The sequence below is a fragment of the Podarcis filfolensis genome, assembly GCF_964270895.1.
Source record: "Podarcis filfolensis genome assembly, chromosome: 8".
NCBI classification, from domain to species: Eukaryota; Metazoa; Chordata; class Lepidosauria; order Squamata; family Lacertidae; genus Podarcis; species Podarcis filfolensis.
The window spans coordinates 88,819,466-88,840,229 of NC_139611.1; the positions used below are offsets into that span (position 1 = coordinate 88,819,466).

At 45.4% G+C, this 20,764-nt stretch overlaps 1 protein-coding gene across 1 annotated transcript in view; it reads left to right on the top strand.

Annotated features, from left to right (window-relative positions):
- Positions 1-20,764, top strand: part of DLL3 (delta like canonical Notch ligand 3) — a 186,314-nt gene that overhangs the window by 147,978 nt on the left and 17,572 nt on the right. Inside the window, exon 8 of the mRNA XM_083627437.1 lies at positions 17,950-18,064. Coding sequence (XP_083483563.1) covers positions 17,950-18,064 — 115 coding nt within the window. The remainder of the gene's footprint in view (positions 1-17,949; positions 18,065-20,764) is intronic.

Genomic DNA, 20,764 nt, shown 5'->3' on the forward strand with positions numbered 1-20,764 from the left:
TGCCCATGCGCGAGTGGCGAAACCCGGAAATAACGCACTCCGTTACTTCCGGGTTGCCGCAGAGCACAACCCGAAAATACCGGTACTCATCCCGAAAGCTACTTCAACCCAAGGTATGACTGTACTGCATCATATGGCCTTCACTTATACAGTGGTACCTTGGTTTACGAACTTAATCCATTCCGGAAGTCCGTTCTTAAACCAAAGCGTTCTTAAACCAAGGCATGCTTTCCCATAGCAGTGGGGGACTCGATTTACGAATGGAACACACTCAACAGGAAGTAGAACATATTCTACTTCCAAGGCAAAGTTCACAAACCAAAACACCTACTTCCGGGTTTGCAGCGTTCTTAATCCAAGTTGTTCATAAACTAGGCTGTTCTTAAACCACGGTACCACGGTAGCTGCATGCAGTGTTGGGCATAAATTTATATTACTTTGTGCAACTTAAGAGGCTGGGAAGTCATGCCTCGCAGTAGAGAGGGCACTGCCTCCTCTTAAACTATGGTGACGGCATTTATCCTAGTTTGTTTCCAGGCCCACCTTAGAATGCTGGTTTTGACCTTTAAAACCTGTTGTAACTTAGGACCATCCAGGGTCCTTGAATGACTGCCTTTCTCTATATGTACCTACCTAAACATTAAGATCCTCAACAGAGTGCTCTGCATGTGTACCCCCGCCATCTGAGGTGAGGGGCTCAGGGGAAGAGCTGAGTGGTGGTGCCTCGGTTGTGGGATGTTCTCCCCACAGAGCGTCACATTTTGATCTTTTTGGCACCAGGAAAAGACCTTTCTTTCCCAAGTTTTTCCCCCCATACATCCTGCTGATTATGCTGGTTTTAGGAAATGTTTTTTGTTTATTTACATTTTAATTGTTTTATAAACCACTCTGAAAATATGATTTGGAGGGTGGTATAAAACAGTCACTGGGATGCGGGTGGCGCTGTGGGTTAAACCACAGAACCTAGGACTTGCCGATCAGAAGGTCGGTGGTTCGAATCCCCGTGACGGGGTGAGCTCCCGTTGCTCAGTCCCTGCTCCTGCCAACCTAGCAGTTCGAAAGCACATCAAAGTGCAACTAGATAAATAGGTACCGCTCCGGGAGGAAGGTAAATGGCGTTTCCGTGCGCTGCTCTGGTTCGCCAGAAGAGGCTTAGTCATGCTGGCCACATGACCCGGAAGCTGTAAGTAAAGCGAGATGAGCGCCGCAACCCCAGAGTCAGTCACGACTGGACCTAACGGTCAGGGGTCCCTTTACATTTACCTATAAAACAGCCACATAAATAAATATTCAGTGTCAGGGCTGAGTCCTGGAACACTGTCAGGAGCCAGCATCAAGAGGAGGTTAGCAATAAAAAACTCAGTGTCATTGAATTCTTTATTCAAAGAAACCAAAACAGGGCAGAACTAATGATCTCAACATCTCTTGCAACTCTTTTCAGTAGGTATCACCCCAATGAGTACTGTATTTTTCGTCCCATAGGACGCTCCGTCCCATAGGACGCACCTAGTTTTTTTGGGGGGGGGGAAATAAAGGAAATTTTTTTTCCCTTTATTTCCCCCCAAAAAAGCAGGTCGGAGAAACCGAACCAGGTCGAGGAACAGCGGGATGGCGGCACTGCACCTCCCTGCTGTTCCCCGAGCTTGTGCGGCTGGCCGATGTCTGCCCGGCGTGAGGGATGCTCTGCTTCAGGGCACCCCGCCCGCCGGGTGGCAGGCTGCTATCCGCAGGGTGGGGAGCCCTGCGGGGAACTCCTGCAGGGCTCCCCATGCTGCGGATGTCTGTCCGGCGCATGCAGCGCTCTGCTTCAGGGTGCCCTGTGCGCCAGGCGCCAGACGGCTATCCACAGCGTGGGGAGCCCTGCAGGGAACTCCCGCAGGGCTGCCTAGGCTGTGGATGTGTTCCCGAAGCGCTGGGCGCTCTGCTTTCAGCGCGCCCGGCGCTCCAGGAAGCAGGCTACTATCCGCAGCCTAGACAGCCCTGCGGATGTCTTCCTGAAGCCTGGAGAGCGAGAGGGGTCGGTGCGCACCGACCCCTCTCACTCTCCAAGCTTCAGCGAAAGCCTGCATTCGCCCCATAGGATGCACCCAGATTTCCCCTTCATTTTTGGAGGGGAAAAATTGCGTCCTATAGGGCGAAAAATACGGTAAGTTGCTAGGACTAAAGGTCCCTGCCTTCCCACCACTCCCCAAGCAATCTCAGGCTCCTTGGTCTACTATCGTCTTATTGCTGCACCCTCTTCGTTCCTCTTTGTGTCAATGGAATACTTTTGAAATTCACTGGCTAACTAAGGTTAGTTTCTAAGGGGGCAAAAACCTAAACAAGAAAAAGTGTCACCACTTTTTATTAGGACCAACTAAACCTCACAAAATAATGAGCAAGTAAGTGCTTAAGTTTCATATAACTCCTCAGACAAAATGTTAAAAGAGGAAGAATATGATGTACTGGTAGCAGGCATGAGCAAACTCTGATTGGCAGAGGGAAATTCAGAATGCTGTTGGCAGATTGTTTAGATTAGCTTACATACTGTACATGAAGTGGTTTGACTGCCCGGGGGAATGTTCTCAGTAAGTTGCTAGTACTAAAACCTTTTCCCTCCTTAATTTATCAATGTTTAGCTAGGCAGGAATCTGATATCCGAAGTGTCCTTCTGTTAGAAATGTCCTGGTTGTATAAGCAGTCTGTAGAATGACAGCTTTTGAGAATGTATTTAACAGGAATAACAGTACATGTATGATTTCTAAAATGTGCTTTTGGTATTTGGAATAGAGCCGAACTACAAATTTCCTTTCCGCATATACTGTTTTAAACCTAGGGACTGGTTGGGCTATTTTTCCATTCTCATTTTTGTCATCATGGTCCATCTAGGTCACAGTGGTTCTCAAATCTACCTGGAGATGGCAGGGCTTATACCTGGAGCTTTCCTCATGCAAAGCAGATGTTGGGCCATTGAGCTATAGTCCTTTGTTGTTTAGTCGTTTAGTCGTGTCCGCCTCTTTGTGACCCCCTGGACCAGAGCACGCCAGGCCCTCCTGTCTTCCACTGCCTCCCGCAGTTTGGTCAAACTCATGCTGGTAGCTTCGAGAACACTGTCCCACCATCTCGTCCTCTGTTGTCCCCTTCTCCTTGTGCCCTCCATCTTTCCCAACATCAGGGTCTTTTCCAGGGAGTCTTCTCTTCTCATGAGGTGGCCAAAGTCTTGGAGCCTCAGCTTCAGGATCTGTCCTTCCAGTGAGCACTCAGGGCTGATTTCCTTCAGAATGGAGAGGTTTGATCTTCTTGCAGTCCATGGGACTCTCAAGAGTCTCCTCCAGCACCATAATTCAAATGCATCAACTCTTCGGCGATCAGCCTTCTTTATGGTCCAGCTCTCACTTCCATACATCACTACTGGGAAAACCATAGCTATAGTCCTTATCTCATCTTAAATCCAGGTGAGAACTGTAAACAGAGCCCACACACTCTAGTCTTAAGGACTGAGTTAGCTGGTATTGGCAGAAGCTTTCCTATACATATTTTGGCACCAAGCTGCATAGGGCTTTGTCAACCATTGCTAAGATCTTGAATTGATATTAATAGCATGCAGGCAGCCAGTACATGACCCACTAGTTAATTACCTGGCAGCCACATTCTGCACTAGCTGCAACTTCCAGACTGTTTTCAATGGCAGTCCCCCACAGAATGCATTGCAGTAATTCAAACATGAGGAAACTAGCGCGTGTGTTACTAATGGCAGGCTATACTGATCCAGGAATGGCTTTGGCCAATGAAGCAACTGTCATGGGTGCTTCTTACCGCTTTCTGGTTCTCAGCTAGGCCTCCAGTGACAGAATACTCCCAAGCTGAGGGATCTGCTCCAGCAGGTAAGTGCTACCCCATCCAAAACAGGCTGTCTTCCTAATTTCCAAACCAAAGAAATGCCTTTTCCAGAATCTTGGCCCTTATCCAGTCTGTCATCATTTCCAAGCATTGGTCCACCATATCTACCACCTCACCGAATTCAGATGAAATTGAGAGCATACTGGTAATTCTTTGCTCCACATTCTCAGATGATTCCTCCCAGCAGTTTTGTAAGATATTCTATAGCATGGGACACAGAATAGAACCCTGTGGAATCCCACAGCACAGTTTTCATGGAGCTGAACAGGAATCTCCCAGGGCTATCCTCTAGAGGGGACACTGAAGGTAAGAGTGGAACCACCACAACACAATGCCCCCAATCCACAGAGTTGCTCCAGAAGGATTGTTGTTGTTGTTGTTGTTGTTGTTGTTTAGTCGTTTAGTCGTGTCTGCCTCTTCGTGACCCCCTGGACCAGAGCACGCCAGACACTCCTGTCTTCCACTGCCTCCCGCAGTTTGGTCAGACTCATGCTGGTAGCTTTGAGAACACTGTCCCACCATCTCGTCCTCTGTCGTCCCCTTCTCCTTGTGCCCTCCATCTTTCCCAACATCAGGGTCTTTTCCAGGGAGTCTTCTCTTCTCATGAGGTGGCCAAAGTCTTGGAGCCTCAGCTTCAGGATCTGTCCTTCCAGTGAGCACTCAGGGCTGATTTCCTTCAGAATGGATAGGTTTGATCTTCTTGCAGTCCATGGGACTCTCTGTATCCAGAAGGATACAGTGATCCATAGTAGTAAAAGCTGCTGCTGTTGAAAAGTATCAACAGAGTAGTACTCTCCCTCTCTCTCAATAACACATGAGTGCAGTTTCTATGCTGTAACTGGGCTAGAAACTGGATTGAAATGGATCCATATATTCTGCTTCATCTAGCTGCCCAGCCACCAGCTTTTTATACTCCTTATCCACGAAAAGGGCTATTCGCAACAGGGTGATACTGTAGTGGGGTTTTTTTCAGGAGGGGCTGCACTGTTGCTCCATTCTAAATGGCCAGCACCATTCCATCTTGACATGCAGTCAGCCAAAATTATGCAAGTTTCTTGTCCTGTCCTGTCCACATCCACAATAACTCAAACTAATCCCACAAGGAGTAACTAGGCAGTGTTCTAGAGATCTCACCAGGATTTGCATTAACTGCAACATCTAGTTCAGAGTGAATACAAGTAATTTTGCCACCATATTGATAAGCACATTTGGCAGAACAGGTCTCTGAATGGTGAGACGTTCCCATTAGACCTAATCAACCAGTTTACCATTCAAAACAGCTCTGCTGGATGATTCACTGAGGATACAGTAGTGGCAGAGAAGTGTGCTTTTTTTTTTTTTTTTTGCTGCTGCTGTCACATGTTACGCAGTTATGCATTCCAACCTGTGTTATTACAGGACTTTCACCGTCTGCACGCCAACTCTTTGGCTTCTTTCCTAGTTCTGATCTCCTCTGAGTGCTCAGGATCACTGCAAGCTCCACCAGATCACAGAGGGCACTCGGGAGTGATCACATCAATAGAACTTCTCATATTGCCATTCCATAGCAAGACTAAGGCATCAACAGGCTGATATGATTGGCATCCCCATGGAAGCCCTGGCTGATCTCTGAAACACCCAAATGGCTTGGGTTATTGACACGATCGCCCCTGAGCGCCCTCTCCCACTTTGTGGAGCCCGTTTGGGCCCCTGATATACTCCAGAACTTAGGGCAAGGAAACAAGCTGGGAGACGGCTTGAGCGCAAGTGGAGGAAAGATCCAAATGAATGCAAATGAAGACTAGTAAGGGCTCATTATTGACCCTACCTAGTGGCAGTGAAGGCAGCAAAGAAGGCATACTTTGCTACCTCGATTGCATCCTCACTATGTTGTCTGGGGCCTTTTACAAGCTGGTCCGAAGGAGGTGGGAGAACTAACGGTAGCTTGTTGTGACTCGTTCGCAAGGCATTTTGAGGATAAAATAACTTGCACCCACCAAGACCTTGACTCTGATGTTATAGCAGATGAATCTCATGGGGTGCCCAGAGCACAGACTAGTCCTGTTGTGTTGGATGAGTTTCAGCTGGTAGGGCTGAAGGACGTGGACAAGGTGCTCAGATGGTCAGGGCGACCACTTGCGCTCTAGCCCCTTGCCCCTCTTGGCTGATAAAATCAGCAGGGAGGAAACAGCTGGCTGGGCCAGGGAGGTGATCATTGCCTCTTTGCAAGAGGAGGTGGTCCCTGCCTGTTTGAAGGAGGCAGTAGTAAAACCACTCCTTAAGAAACCTTCCCTGGATTTGGAAAACCAAATGAACTACCAGCCAGTTGCTAATCTCCCTTTTTTGAGCAAGGTTCTGGAGCTAGTAGCCACAGACCAGATCCAGGCACTTTTGGAAGAAACTGATTTTCTGGATCCATTTCAATCGGGATTTATTTTTTTTATTTTTTTAAGATATTTATTGAAGTTTTACAAAAACATAAGTTTACAAAATGAAAAAAGATCATATAAAAAGAAAAAGATACAAAAAAGAAAACATAGAAAAATACATGAAAAAGAAAAAAGAAGAATAAAAATACAAAAGACAAAAGACAAATAGCTAAAAAAGAATTAAAAACAAATCCGTTTTTTGTAACTTTGAACTAATTAGCTTGTTTCCTTGGCCTCCTCACACACCCCCTTTTTGTATTCCCATTTAAATAATCAAATCAGCAAATCCTTACCCTCTTTCGTTTATCTTAACTCTGTATCTTAACATATTATAACTCTATATTTTCATCCATTATCAATTCATTTTTGCATATTCTTATTAACTTTGTTGCTAATGCCACTTATTTTCAATCCAACATCATTTTAACCTTCATTAATTTTACAGTATTTCTGAAGATAGTCTTTAAATTTCTTCCAGTCTTCTTCCCATTTCAATCAGGATTTAGGCCCAGTTTTGGCACAGAAACTGCTTTGGTCGCCCTGTATGTTGACTTCCGTCGAGAGAGTAACAAGGGAAACGTGTCCCTGTTAATTCTCCTCGATCTCTCATGGCTTTCAGTACCATCGACCATGGTATACTTCTGGAGCGGATGTCTGAATTAGGGGTGGTTGGCACCGCTTTGCGGTGGTTAGTCCTACTTGGATGGTTGTTCCCAGAGGGTTTTGCAGGGCTCAATCCTATCCCCTACGTTATTTAGCATCTACATGAAACTGCTGGGTGGAGTTATCCGGAGATTTGGAGTACGTTGTCGGCAGCTTGCTGATGACACTCAGCTCTATTTATTTATACCCCACCCATATTCTCAATTACAAAACATTCTCAGTTACTTCATCCAAGTCATTTATAAAGACGCTGAACAACAATGGGCCTTGGACAGAACCCTGCGACACCTCACTTGTAACTTTTTTCCCAGGATGACCAGGAACCATTAATGAGTACTCTTTGGGTTTGGTCAATCAACCAGCTAATCAACAAATCCACCTAACAGTTACTTCGTTCAATCCACATTTTATCAGCTTATCATAGCAAAAGGTCATTGATACTACCACTGATAATAATATTGCAGCCTGAGAATGTGGGCTAGCTCATTAAAGAAGTGTGAGCAGCCCTCTGCCCATCTTGGGTTCTTAGAACTAGCCAGAGGGGGCTGACTAGTTCGAAGTACCGTATTTTTCGCCCTATAGGACGCACTTTTTCCCCTCCAAAAATGAAGGGGAAATGTGTGTGCGTCCTATGGGGCGAATGCAGGCTTTTGCTGAAGCCTGGAGAGCGAGCGCACCGACACCTCTCGCTCTCCAGGCTCCAGGAAGCTATCTGCAAGTCTTGCACGCCCGGGGGAAGTTCCCCCAGGCACGCAAGGCTTGCGGGTGGCAGCCTGCAGGGCGGGGCACGGGGCGCCCTTCGGAGAACGCCCCATGCTTCGCGCAGGTGTCCGCAAGCCTTGCGCGCCCGGGGGGAGATCCCCCAGGGCGCGCACGGCTTGCGGGCGGCAGCCTGCAGCGCGGAGCACGGGGCGCCCTCCAGAGGATGCCCCGCGCTTTGCGCAGGTGTCGGCAAGCCTTGCGCGCCTGGGGGAACTCCCCCCGGGCGCACAAGGCTTGCGGGTGGCAGCCTGCAGCGCGGAGCACAGGGCGCCCTTTGGAGGACGCCCCGTGCTTCGCGCAGGTGTCCGCAGCCTGCCACCCGGCACGTAGGGCGCCCTGAAGCAGAGCGCCCCTCGTGCCGGGCAGACATTGGCCAGCCCCACAAGCTCGGGGGACAGCGGGGAGGCGCAGCGCCGCCATCCCACTGTTCCCCGACCTGGTTTGGGGGGGGGAAATAAAGGAAAAAATGTTTTCCTTTATTTCCCCCCAAAAAAAGTAGGTGCGTCCTATGGGATGGAGCGTCCTATAGGGCGAAAAATACGGTATAATAACACTTCACTGGAGGAAGGAAACATTTTCCTGGGCAGCAATAGAATACTGGTGATGGTGGTGGGATTTTGCTCTGTCACAGGGAGGGGGACATATGTCATGTGAGATAGGCCAGGAGAAAGTGTGACTGATATTTGCAAGCTGTTATCTGTTATCTCAACTAGCAGGTGTTGGGTGGCTGTACCAGCTTGTCCTCGTTATCTTACGGTGCTATTGGTAATTGTCAGGTTGAAGCACAATAAAATATCTCCCATCCAAGATGTGAATGTGAATTTATTATTATTATTATTATTATTATTATTATTATTATTATTATTATTATTTATTTGTACCCCGCCCATCTGGCTGGGCTTCCCCAGCCACTCTGGGCGGCTTCCAACAAAGATTAAAAATACATTAAAATGTCACATATTAAAAACTTCCCTGAACAGGGCTGCCTTCAGATGTCTTCTAAATGTCAGGTAGTTGTTTATCTCTTTGACATCTGGTGGGAAGGCGTTCCACAGGGCAGGCGCCACTACCAAAAAGGCCCTCTGCCTGGTTCCCTGTAGCTTTGCTTCTCGCAGTGAGGGAACCGCCAGAAGTATTCAGAGGTCAACTTGGCGTTTATTACCGAGAACAGATGAGTGAGCTGGGAAGGCCAGATAATAATAATAATAATAATAATAATAATAATAATAATAATAATAATAATTTTATTATTTATACCCCGCCCATCTGGCTGGGCTTCCCCAGCCACTCTGAGCGGCTTCCAAAAAAATATTAAAATACTGTAATACATCAAACATTAAAAGCTTCCTTAAACAGGGCTGCCTTCAGATGTCTTCTAAAAGTCTGGTAGTTGTTGTTCTCTTTGACATCTGGTGGGAGGGCGTTCCACAGGGCGGGCGCTGCCACCAAGAAGGCCCTCTGCCTGGTTCCCTGTAACTTGGCTTCTTGCAGCGAGGGAACCACCAGAAGGCCCTTGGTGCTGGACCTCAGTGTCTGGGTAGAACAATGGGGGTGGAAACGCTCTTTCAGATATACTGGACCAAGGCCGTTTAGGGCTTTAAAGGTCAGCACTAACACTTTGAATTGTGCTCGGAAATGTACTGGGAGCCAATGTAGGTCTTTCAAGACCAGTGTTATATGGTCTCGGTGGCCGCTCCCAGTCACCAGTCTGGCTGCCACGTTCTGGATTAGCTGTAGTTTCCGGGTCATCTTCAAAGGTAGCCCCACGTAGAGTGCATTGCAGTAGTCCAAGCGGGAGATAACCAGAGCATCCACCACTCTGGCAAGACATTTGCATGTAGATGTTGAAAAGCTTGGGGGAGAGGACGGAGCACTGAGGCACCCCACAAGTGAGAGCCCAGGGGTCTGAACACTCATCCCCCCACCACTTTCTGAACACGGCCCAGGAGGAAGGAGCGGAACCACTGTATGACAGTGCCCCCAGCTCCCAGCCCCTCAAGACGGTCCAGAAGGATGTTATGGTCGATGGTATCAAACGCCGCTGAGAGATCCAGCAGAACTAGGAAACAGCTCTCACCTTTGTCCCTAGCCCGCCAGAGATCATCAACCAGTGCGACCAAGGCAGTTTCAGTCTGAGGCCTGAATCCTGATTGGAAGGGATCCAAATGGTCCGCTTCTTCCAAGCGTGCCTGGAGTTGTTCAGCAACCACTCGCTCAATCACCTTGCCCAAGAATGGAAGATTTGAGACTGGGCAATAGTTGGCCATCGTGGCCGCATCTAAAGATGGTTTTTTAAGAAGCGGTTTAATAACCGCCTCTTTCAGCGGATCTGGGAAGGCTCCCTCACGGAGGGAAGCATTCACCACCTCACGGACCCCATCGCCCAGCCCTTCCAGGCTAGCTTTTATAAGCCAGGATGGGCAAGGATCCAGGAGACAGGTGATTGGTTTCACTCGTCCAATCAGCCTGTTCACATCTTCGGAGGTAACAGATTGGAAGTGATCCCACACAATTTGACTAGACAGGACTCTAGCACTCTCCTGCCCCGGCCCTGCTCCCACGGTGGCGTCTACCTCTTCTCAAATCTGAGTGACTTTATCTGCAAAAAACTTTGCAAAATCATTGCAGGAGATCATGTGGCCCATACTGGGCCCTGATGTGTGGTTCCGTTAAATTGCGGACCACCTGAAAAAGTCTCCTGCTGCTGTTTTCTGCAGATGCAATAGAGGCGGTGAAGAAAGTCTTCTTCGCCGTCGCTATCGCCACTTGGTAGGCTCGACGTTGAGCTCTAACCTGTGTCCGGTCAGATTCGGAATGAGTTATCCGCCACCGGCGCTCTAGCCGTCTCAACGATTGTTTCATTGCCCTCAGATCCGTGGAAAACCATGGGGCTGTCCGGGCTCCATGCAATCGGAGAGGGCGCTTTGGAGCCAAACAGTCAATAGCCCTGGTTAACTCCACATTCCAGCGGGCCACCAGGGAATCAGCTGAAAGACCATCAGCATGGGATAAAGCATCCCCTACCACTCTCTGGAAACCATTTGTTTTTTTTTTTTTTTTTTTTTTTAAATAATATTTATTGAAGTTTCCAAAATACAGAAAGAGAAGAAAAGAAATTATGAAGATACATTCAGAACCTTATTTTCAAACATCCACTTTCTGGGACTCCCCCCTTCCCCCACCCCTACCGTATTCCCCTTTCATATTGTTGTTTCCACAAGTTCTGTTTCTGATTTAAAGCACAATTTATATACCCCATTGTTCAAATTTAAATTTATACAAACCTTATGCAACACCCTTGATAAAAAAAAAAAAAAGCAAAAGATCTCTCCCCATAGCCCGCCCCCTTTTCTTTCCACAATGTCCCCCTTTTTTCCCATTAAAGTAAAAGCACACAGAATAAAAGTATAAAAAAATAAGAAATATATTAGAAAAAAGAAAACCAATTCAGAAAATAGTTGCAAGCCTTTGGATTCTAATTCTCCCTCCCCTTCCCCGGTTTAATTTCCCTTATCCTCCAATCTATGTTTCCAGCCTGGAAGTCTTAAGTCCATCAATCCCATTTTTCCCCCAACTCCTTGCAAAATTATTTCCCATTTTTAGGATTACTTTTTAAAAATTAATTCCTAAATCTTTAAAAATGTCAAATTATAAAATTCCCCCCATTGTTCTTTCAAGGTTATAGTCCAGCTTCCTCTTGTTCCGCTGCTAAAACTTTCTTATTCAGAAGTTTAGTAACTCTACATGGGTTGTTGTTATTCAGGAACAAAAACTTGCGTTCAGTCCCTTCCTTCTTCAGTGAAGTATTCTGTTGTCTCCTTTTAGTCTAAACACCCTGTAGACGAGATTCAGTTTCAGTTTTGCAGCTTTCCCAGGAGATAACCAGTTCTGTAAAATTCCGAAGTGTTGTATTTTTCCCGGCTTACGCCCATCTTTGTAATGTCCCGAAGCTCCTCTAGGGGGGTTGTTGTAACTTTGTTTCCAAAAATCCGATTGTTCTCCGTATTTTCGCCATTTTGTATTCAAGTCTTAACAAATTATATCAAGTTGTAACAAATTTGACCAGCAAGGTCCTTGTAATAAAATCCTCTTTAAAATTCCGACTTTGACAGCTACTTTGACAGCTGTCAAAATCACCGGCTCTTTTCACCAGGCTCACTCCTCAATCGCCCCGGTTCCCAGGGAGGGGGGTGCATTTTCCTTCTCCTTCAATTCTTCCTCCAGCACAATTCTTGTACTTTCCCATCATGGAATTCTTGATTTTAGCAAAGATACCGTTCTTTTTGGGCCTTGGCTTCCCAATCCTTGTTTTAAAATGTCTACAATAGGGAGGGGGACTGACTTCCTTTTTAGATCCCCCCCCGCTCGTCTCAAATCCAAAAAATTTTTCTTCTTTTAAACCCGATTTCCAATTTACTCACGGGTTGTTGTTAAAAGTCCAAATTCTCAATGGAAGAAGTCAGCGCTCTCCGCCGGATGGCATGCGGCTTCGCTCGGCAGGGATGGCAGAGGACTCAAAGCACCACGCTTCTCCCCGGCACCCGATCCGTAGCCTTTAAAAAGGCTCCTTCACGAGTCGGGAGGGCGCTAGCGGTGCTAGCCGAGTCTCCAAGTCCACGGCCCCCGTGGCCGTGGTTTCTAAGGGTCCCCGCATCGCCGGTGCGGTAAAACCCAGCCCCTGCCGAGCCGGCTCCCTCCGGAGCTCGGAGGGAGTCCGCCATTCGGCGATGGCGCCAACCCGGAAGTCCCCCATTTGGATCCATTAAGTGGCGGGGGCGGAGCATCCGAATTGGTCCCACCTCCCTGCAGAGGGGAAGGGTCGCAGAGAAGTCCAGTTGCACCAGGAAATGATCTGACCATGTCTTACCCAGCTTTGCCCACCTGGTTACTCAGTTCAACACTGGTCAGGGGGCCATGTTTATGTGTCTCACAATAGCCAATCTCTCTCACCAGGAAACCAATCTTACTAGAAGCCGGGTGTGAAAGGTTGTACCTGGTGCTGAATCAGAGAAAGAGAATTGGTATTTTGTTGGTGTACCACCCGCCCTACTGGATAAAGTATCTTGTGCTGGAGAACTTCAAGAAGAGCTGTTGAACTATCTCCCTCGGGAGATGGTGGCCATCTGTCAGGGTTGCTTTAGCTGAGATTCCTGCATGACAGGGGGTTGGACTAGATGACCCTCAGAGTAAATTTCCAACACTACAGTTCTATGATTCTCCATCCTAAGCCTGCCTGGTCTGGCCAGGCTTGGGACTGGGTTGCTACCATGACAACCATAGGCTGTCTCAGTACATCACTGATTCAGTGCATTGTTCAGGTCATACTCTTGATGTCACCTTTGTAGTAAATCAGGGTGGGAGTAAACCAATAGTTGGGGGAAGTGTTTGTTTCCCCATTATCATGGATGAATAATTCCTTTGTGAGATTTGGATTGGCTGTGATGGATCCGCCCAACAGCAGTGGGAACCTATTACGATGGTCTGCTGTTGCAGTCCTGTTTCTGAAACTCACAAATCCATGTTTCTATCTTGGAATAGGAAATGTATGTGGTATTCCCTCACCTTCCTTCCCAGTAGAAATGATCCATGAGTCCTCAGATACTTCCTATATCCTTTCCTCCACAGTGCTTCCTTCCTAAATCCATGTGGATTCAAATGCAGAATGTTCTATGTGTATTCCTCCCATTCTTCTTTTTTATTAATTTTTAATACACATTTTTATTAATTTTTTAACATATCATTTCCAACAGTCATTTAACATATATTTTTATCTTATACAGCTTTTTAGACTTCCGTCAACTATCTCTGAAGATTTTCCATTCTTTATTACTTAATCTGCATTTCTTAATTTCTCTATTACTTTTAATTATCCTTAACTGATATTCTCTTCATAATCTTCCTTGCAATATTTCGCATAATCCACCTTACAAAACTTCTTGCAGTCCTACTAGCGTAATCTATTTATTACAATTGCTTTTCAGATAGTTCAGATATTTACTCCAGTCCTCTAAGAATCTCTGGTCCCGCAGGTTTTGAATAACTTCCTGTCAATTTGTCTAATTCTGCATAGTCCATTAATTTCATTTGCCACTCTTCTTTCGTCGGTAATTCTTGTTTCCACCTCCCATTCTTCTTAAATCAGTTGTGCCTTTGCAGTAATGTAACCCATCTGGCAGTAATAGCATTTTCGAGTCAGCTGTTTCATAAACAAGCTCTGAAGAGATTTCTCTACAAGTGGAGCAGACGTGGCTGATCATGTTGAGAAAAGGTGTCTTAATTGCTACTAATCATGATAGCTCAATGAAGCACCCATGCCCAGAGGCAGCTTATGTCTAAGCACCAGATACTGAGGACAAAGATGTGCTTTATTGGGGAGTTTCCTGGAGGTATCTCCTGGTCCCTTCTGGAAACAGAAGGATGGGCTAGAATACAAACCCATCTTGATGTGTCCCTGCGAGACAGTTCTTAATTCCTTACTTTCCTGATGGAGGAGCGCGTGTCCAAAGCCCCCTTTAGCTTATGGAATGAGCTGCGCAGCTCTTTGCATTTTGTCCAGTATGGCCAACTGAGCTTCTGTTCTGGCGTTATTACTCGATTTAGCCCTGGAAAGCTCAGGAAAGTAATTTGTATTGAATTCCAAATTTATTTTGTGGTATGTATTGTGAAACATATTTAGGGGAATTATTTTTGCAAAGAGAGGCTAAACTGGTCCTTGCTGTTACATTCTAGAATGTGAGCGTGAAGCTGACATCATCTAGAACTGACAACTGCATTATCTTCAGTTTTCTCTCCCCCATTAACAGCAGTCACCAGAGACCCAAAATTGACGACAAGCTCAGATGTGCTTTTAAGTGTCTCATGTCTCAATTGCATATCATCTTGTAGACCAACTAGCAAGGTAACAAAACATTCAATATTAGCAGCAGAGCAGAAAGCTTTCTAGGGCAGTACAAGATGGTTTGGCAACAGTTGCGCGATCTAACACAGGAGTGGGAGACTTTTGGGCTTCCAGATGTTTCTGAATTGCAACTCCTATAATCACTGGCCATGTTTGCTGGGGCTGTTGAAAGTTGTAGTTCAGCAACCTTTTAACTGTTGCTGTTATCTCCCTTTCCCTGTTTCTTGACACTCTACAGGAGTAGTCAAATATCAGGATGATAAATTGGGTGTTTAAATATATTAAAAATTGAATTTTAATGAAAATTTTGGGGTTTCGGCTGCCATTTTCTCTTTAAAAAGAACCTGGTTTGAAACGAAATCTGAATTTAATGCAGACATCTATCAACTGAATTTATGACGCTCCAAGTACAGTAACTTATAAAAGACTATATAATTGGGCAGCTTTTTCTCATAAAGAAAGAACTGTAAAAAAAGAAACATTTTAGTCTTGTCATTTTATACAAACCTGTAGTTTATATAGCTGCTTGATATTCCATCTATGTGACCTTATTTATGCTTAGGGACAGCATGTTCTCTGCAATTAGAGTCGGTAGTATAATTATGAATGAATATGGTTATAGCTACTAATTATAATACACTCTGGTAACTCAAATAATAGATGAAACAATTAAAAGTGAGGCCAATAATTCAAAATAGTTTTTCCCCTTGATGATTTAAATCAGCCAAATTTGCCAGATATTGTATTCTCAGTGGCTGCTCTGTTCCCCATCATGTATTTGATGGTAGAAATTATGGGTTGTCTCCAACTAAGTTCTCTGAGTATACCCACTGAAATTAACAGATCTTCAAATATCTTAAGGGCTGTCACACAGAGGAGGATGGGGTTTTCTTTGTTTTTGGAGCCAGTGTATAGAACGCCATTCTCAGTGTTACAAAGCTATTATTGTCACTCAAAAGAAACAGGACCATTTCTGCTGGGGTGTACCTGTTTGCTTTTGGGAACAAAGGTTTCAGAAAGCAATCTCTTGAGTCTCTATATAATGGGCAGGCTAACAGATAATCAGTGATGTATTCCACCTGAGGTTGACCACAAATACAAAGTGTGTCTGTGTACAGGACCTTCTTGTGGAGGCCATCCAAGACCACAACGGGCATCACATGTAAATGCAACACAATAAAGGCATTCATTAAGGAAGCTGGGGAGAGTTTGGTCAGATAACTAGCTCTAAAATGCTCTGTTCTCAAGAGTGGATACCTAGGGGTAAATTTTGTGTTTCCAATTAGTCGTGGCAATGCTGTTTTTCTAGAAAAAAACAGACCATCTCTCCTGGTATGCACCGCGGAGGACCTTAAGGTCCACAAATGACAACATTTTGGAGGTCCTGAGCCTCAAGGAGGTTAAATTGGTTTCAACTAAAGCCAGGGCCTTTTCAGTACTGGCCCCGACTTGGTGGAACGCTCTGTCACAAGAGACCAGGGCCCTGCGGGACTTGACATCTTTCTGCAGGGCCTGCCAGACAGAGCTGTTCCACCTGGCCTTTGGTTTGGACTCAGTCTGACCCTTCTGTTTCCCTCTCCTTATGGTCTTGATTTATCAGCTACTTTAAAATGAGGCTGCATTTTAAATTGCATTTTAACCTGTATTTTAAATTGGAGTTTTTTTCCTCCCCCCCCCCCTTTTTCCCCTATAACGTTTTTACTGTGATTTTATTGGTGTTAGCTGCCCTGAGCCCGGCTCTGGCTGGGGAGGGCTGGGTATAAATAACATTTATTCTGTAATCTGGCTGGGAAAAGCCCTGATTACAGGAGACCCATGAATGCAAAGTCCATGGTGTTTGTTTTTTGAAGTGTAGGGGTTATTCTACACCGTATTGGAGGTTTCACCCCAAACATGCCACAAAGAGGAACAATTTGTGGTCACTGTCTATGTAAAATGAGGTCATCCCGTGGATAATCTCTTCAGTCATGGAGTAGATGATAGAACGGGACATTTGAAAAAAGTAGGACTATTAGAAGGAGTGTTTGGAGGTCTACTAAAAGGTAACAGAACTTCTGGCAACAGAACAACCTCCCCTGCTGATCTTAGCACACAGATCATGCCAGCAGGTGATTCCAGTCACACGACATCAGGTTTTGGACAGGTGGCTGTGGTTTAGGGAAAAACCACAGGCCACATGCAAGCCGAATTGGGCCTGGAGGCCAGAGGAGCTTCACAGCTGCCATAAGAACGTTGTGTGTTGCTGCTGGCAGTGTTGAACCAAGATATGGAATGGAGATGGTGGAGCCATATGGTCCTTAACCTCAGGCAGCAAGATGCCTTGAGCTACCTCTACCCAAAGCCTCACAGGGCTCCAGAAGGAGGAGAAATAAAGCTGTATGTCATCTGCATATTGAGGATAACACACTCCAAATACCACCCTTCAAGGGGCACTGTCCCCTAGTGGTTTCACAAAGAGGATGAGAGTGGATATGGAACCTTGCAGAACCCTGAAGGGAAGATGCAATGGGGTTGAACAGAAACTCCCCACAACTTTCATCTGGAAACAGCTGTCTAGGTAAGAGAAGAACCACTGCAATACATCCTGTCCACACCCAACTCAGGCAGCCTCTTCAGAAGGATACCCTGGTGAATAGTGTTGAAAGCTTCGCAACTTGTTTTTATGCTCACTGGACCACTCTCAGCTTTTGAGCTGCAAATTTAAGCAATTTGGAGATCTGATTTGGTAAAATATATGCTTTTTATTTATTTATGATTTTATCATATTGAAGAGTTTAAGATGTTCATAAATATTAACAAATCTGTCTGATGACCATGATGAATGTGCCCTCTCAAACCAATTGAGTATGTAAACACTCCCCTTTTTTGTATTATTTTCTATTCATTGCTCATTCTCACCTCACCCTTGCTTTCCAGAGTAGCAACAAGAGAACACTTCCCTTGCCATGAGCTGATAACAGACTTTAAACATGAGGAGCAAAGATAAAGCCAAGGCCTGTATGCTTGTTCAGTGGGTAAAGAAAGTCTGCTAGGTGTGTGTTATGAAGGTGGTTAAGCAGGCAAGAGTGATCAAAGGTGCCATAAGGTCTTGATGAGAACTGAGTTTTTAATTTCTGGATTGAAAATTGCCACCATAATCAAGGCTTACTAGGAGGCAGAGTCCACGGCCACTTAGTTCTGCGACTTCTTTACTAGTTGAGTATGCTGTACAGAATGTCTTTTTTTTCCACTTACTGATGAATGGCCCTAACCATCAAGCACCCACATAATTGGGGAGGGAACAAAGCTCCCCCCTCCAGTTTTTAACACACCCCTTGCTTCTTTTTCCCTTTACCGCAGTAAAAAAACTGAGCCCACCCGGTCCATTGCTCCTGCTGGATACCCCAAAGAAGGCACCTACCACCCCATCTATATCATCCCAGACCAGATGGAGCAGTGCATTTATGCAACCGAGGTAATGAATATATGCTCACTCCTCCAACCTGCCCACTCTGTTACCCTGGAACTAGCTCAGGGTCAGAGATGACAGTCACTGCCATACAGATCAAATGGTCCTGTGAGGTTCACAGCTGATGGTATAACTATTCACAATCCAATAGCAGAATCAGAAAATGTGCCAGTTCTGTCATGCCCCAGGGCTCATGGTGTCAACTTATTAAACACAAGCAGGGCCCCACAACAAAATGTTGGCCGTTCCTGGGGCAAGCAGCCTTCAAAGCTCTGTCTGCTCAGGCAAGAGATTGCCCAGAGCAAGTGTTGGCTGACAGAAGATTGAGTGAATGGGTGCATGCCTTTACAGTCGTACCTTGGATCCCGTACGCCTTGCGAGTCAAACGTTTTGGCTCTTGAATGCTGCAAACCCAGAAGTGAGTGTTGGTTTGCGAACATTTTTTGGAACCTGAACATCCGATGTGGCTTCCGGTTGGCTGTAGGAACTTCCTGCAGCCAATCAGAAGCCATGCCTTGGTTTCCGAACATTTTGGAAGTTGAACGGACTTCTGGAACGGATTCCGTTCGACTTCCAAGGTACCACTGTATATCTTGGCTTCCTTTTCCCCATCCACCTTTTCAAGAAAAATAATTTCACTCTTCCCATCTTTCATTTTCTGCCTCCTTTCTTGTTTTTAACGACACTCACACCTCTTAGCCAGAGTTGCAGGAATACTTGCTGAAGCAATGTCATTTGGCTGTATCCAGCTGCTGCTGTGCAGCGTTCCAATGAATGCAGCCACAGTCTTCTAAGACTTTAAAAATCTGCCTGAGTTAGCTGCAGCTGCTGAATGATATCTGAGCAGTTTCTTACTATGCGTTAGGAATAAATTATAAATTGCTAGAGAATAATCTTTTCCCTTGAAAAATATTACATCATGAAAATACACTGGAAATCAAGAACCATCTACTGTTTTACTAGCTTGAAAGCCCTGAAGTGGCACAGCAGAACTTCTTTACCACTAAATCTCATCTCAAGGGGCAACTTCCTTTTCAAGGAAAACACTTTTAAGGTAGAATTTTATGAAAATCTTAATGTCACACTAATCCACACAGATTATTTTTTTTCTAATTCCCATCTTGCACTTCAACCTCGTTGAAAAGTAAGTTGTTTTTTTACTGGTTCTGCTAAAAGTATGAAACTTTCTCACATATTCATATTATAATATGCATATACATTCCAGGTTTCCTAAAGTAACCAGCCCATATTTATTGTATGTAGATGTTGGTGTAAAAATACATCATACATACATTTTGCATATAGTTTTGTGTATAATTAGTTGGGCTTTTGAAAAACAGCAACACAACAATGCAGGAATGGCTCTGACATAGGCACTCAATGCAAAGGCACTCCAACGCAGGAACTGCCAAATTTCATGTATAAATCCTCTTGCATCTCTGACCACGTTCTGTAAGCCCCAAATTGCTCAGAGCAATGCCATTTCAGTTTTCTGCCAGGATAATCATAATCATAATATTTATACCCCGCCCATCTGGCTGGGTCTCCCCAGCCACTCTGGGCGGCTTCCAACAAAACACTAAAATACAATAACCTATTAAACATTAAAAGCTTCCCTAAACAGGGCTGCCTTCAGATGTCTTCTAAACGTCAGATAGTTGTTTATTTCCTTGACATCTGGTGGGAGGGCATTCCACAGGGCGGGCGCCACCACCAAGAAGGCCCTCTGCCTGGTTCCCTGTAACTTGGCTTCTCGCAGCGAGGGAACCGCCAGAAGGCCCTCGGCGCTGGACCTCAGTGTCCGGGCAGAATGATGGATAGCACACATCTCCCTGAAGCTGTAGTTCACTGCTCCATAAGCTTCTTGCTACTTGCTTCCTGGCCTTTGCTTTGCATCCGACCTGCATGCTCTGTCCTTGATCCTGACACCTGACAAGCTCATCATCCCTGATTCTTTCTTGCTTCTGATTGCTACCTGCCAAGCTACCTACTTGACTGATGCAGTGAACTCTTGAGATATAGTGAGGGATTATCCAAGTTAACAGTGTGAGAATTAAAACTAATGGAAACAAAATCACACTTTCCAATACACTAAATATTGTGCAAACCAAATACAACTATGCCATTGACATATTTTAAAAAATATGCAACCATGTCATGTTTCTTTACTCAAGCCCTACAGAAAACAACATACGTAAGGTATTCAGTCTTGGTACGGTAACTGATCTCTGAAAATATTTTTAAGGTCGAGGCCAAAGTGTCTATGAAAATGGAAATGTTTAGGTAGGCAACAGGTTCTGAGTTTCCAGTTTAAAAGTTTGGCTACCCTTCAGCTGCAGTCCTTGTTTTGGTCATTCAGTGTAAAATTCTCAAAGGCATTTCTGAGAGCTGGTGGTATAAGCAACATTGGAGATGTGTATCTGACTGAGCTAGTCTCATGTGGTTGCTGTTGTGAAGTCCACCCTGTCGCTCCCCCATCTCTGCTCCAAAGCTTTTTCCCTCCCTTACAAAAATAGCCAAGGAGTTCACCCTGTTGGAAGCCACAGATTGCAATAACAAATTTGATCCTTCCTCCAAGGAGTTGAAATGGATTAGTTTATCCCTGGCTTTCTCAACCTCGGCCCTCCAGATGTTTTTGGCCTACAACTCCCATGATCCCTAGCTAGCAGGACCAGTGGTCAGGGATGCTGGGAATTGTATTCCCTA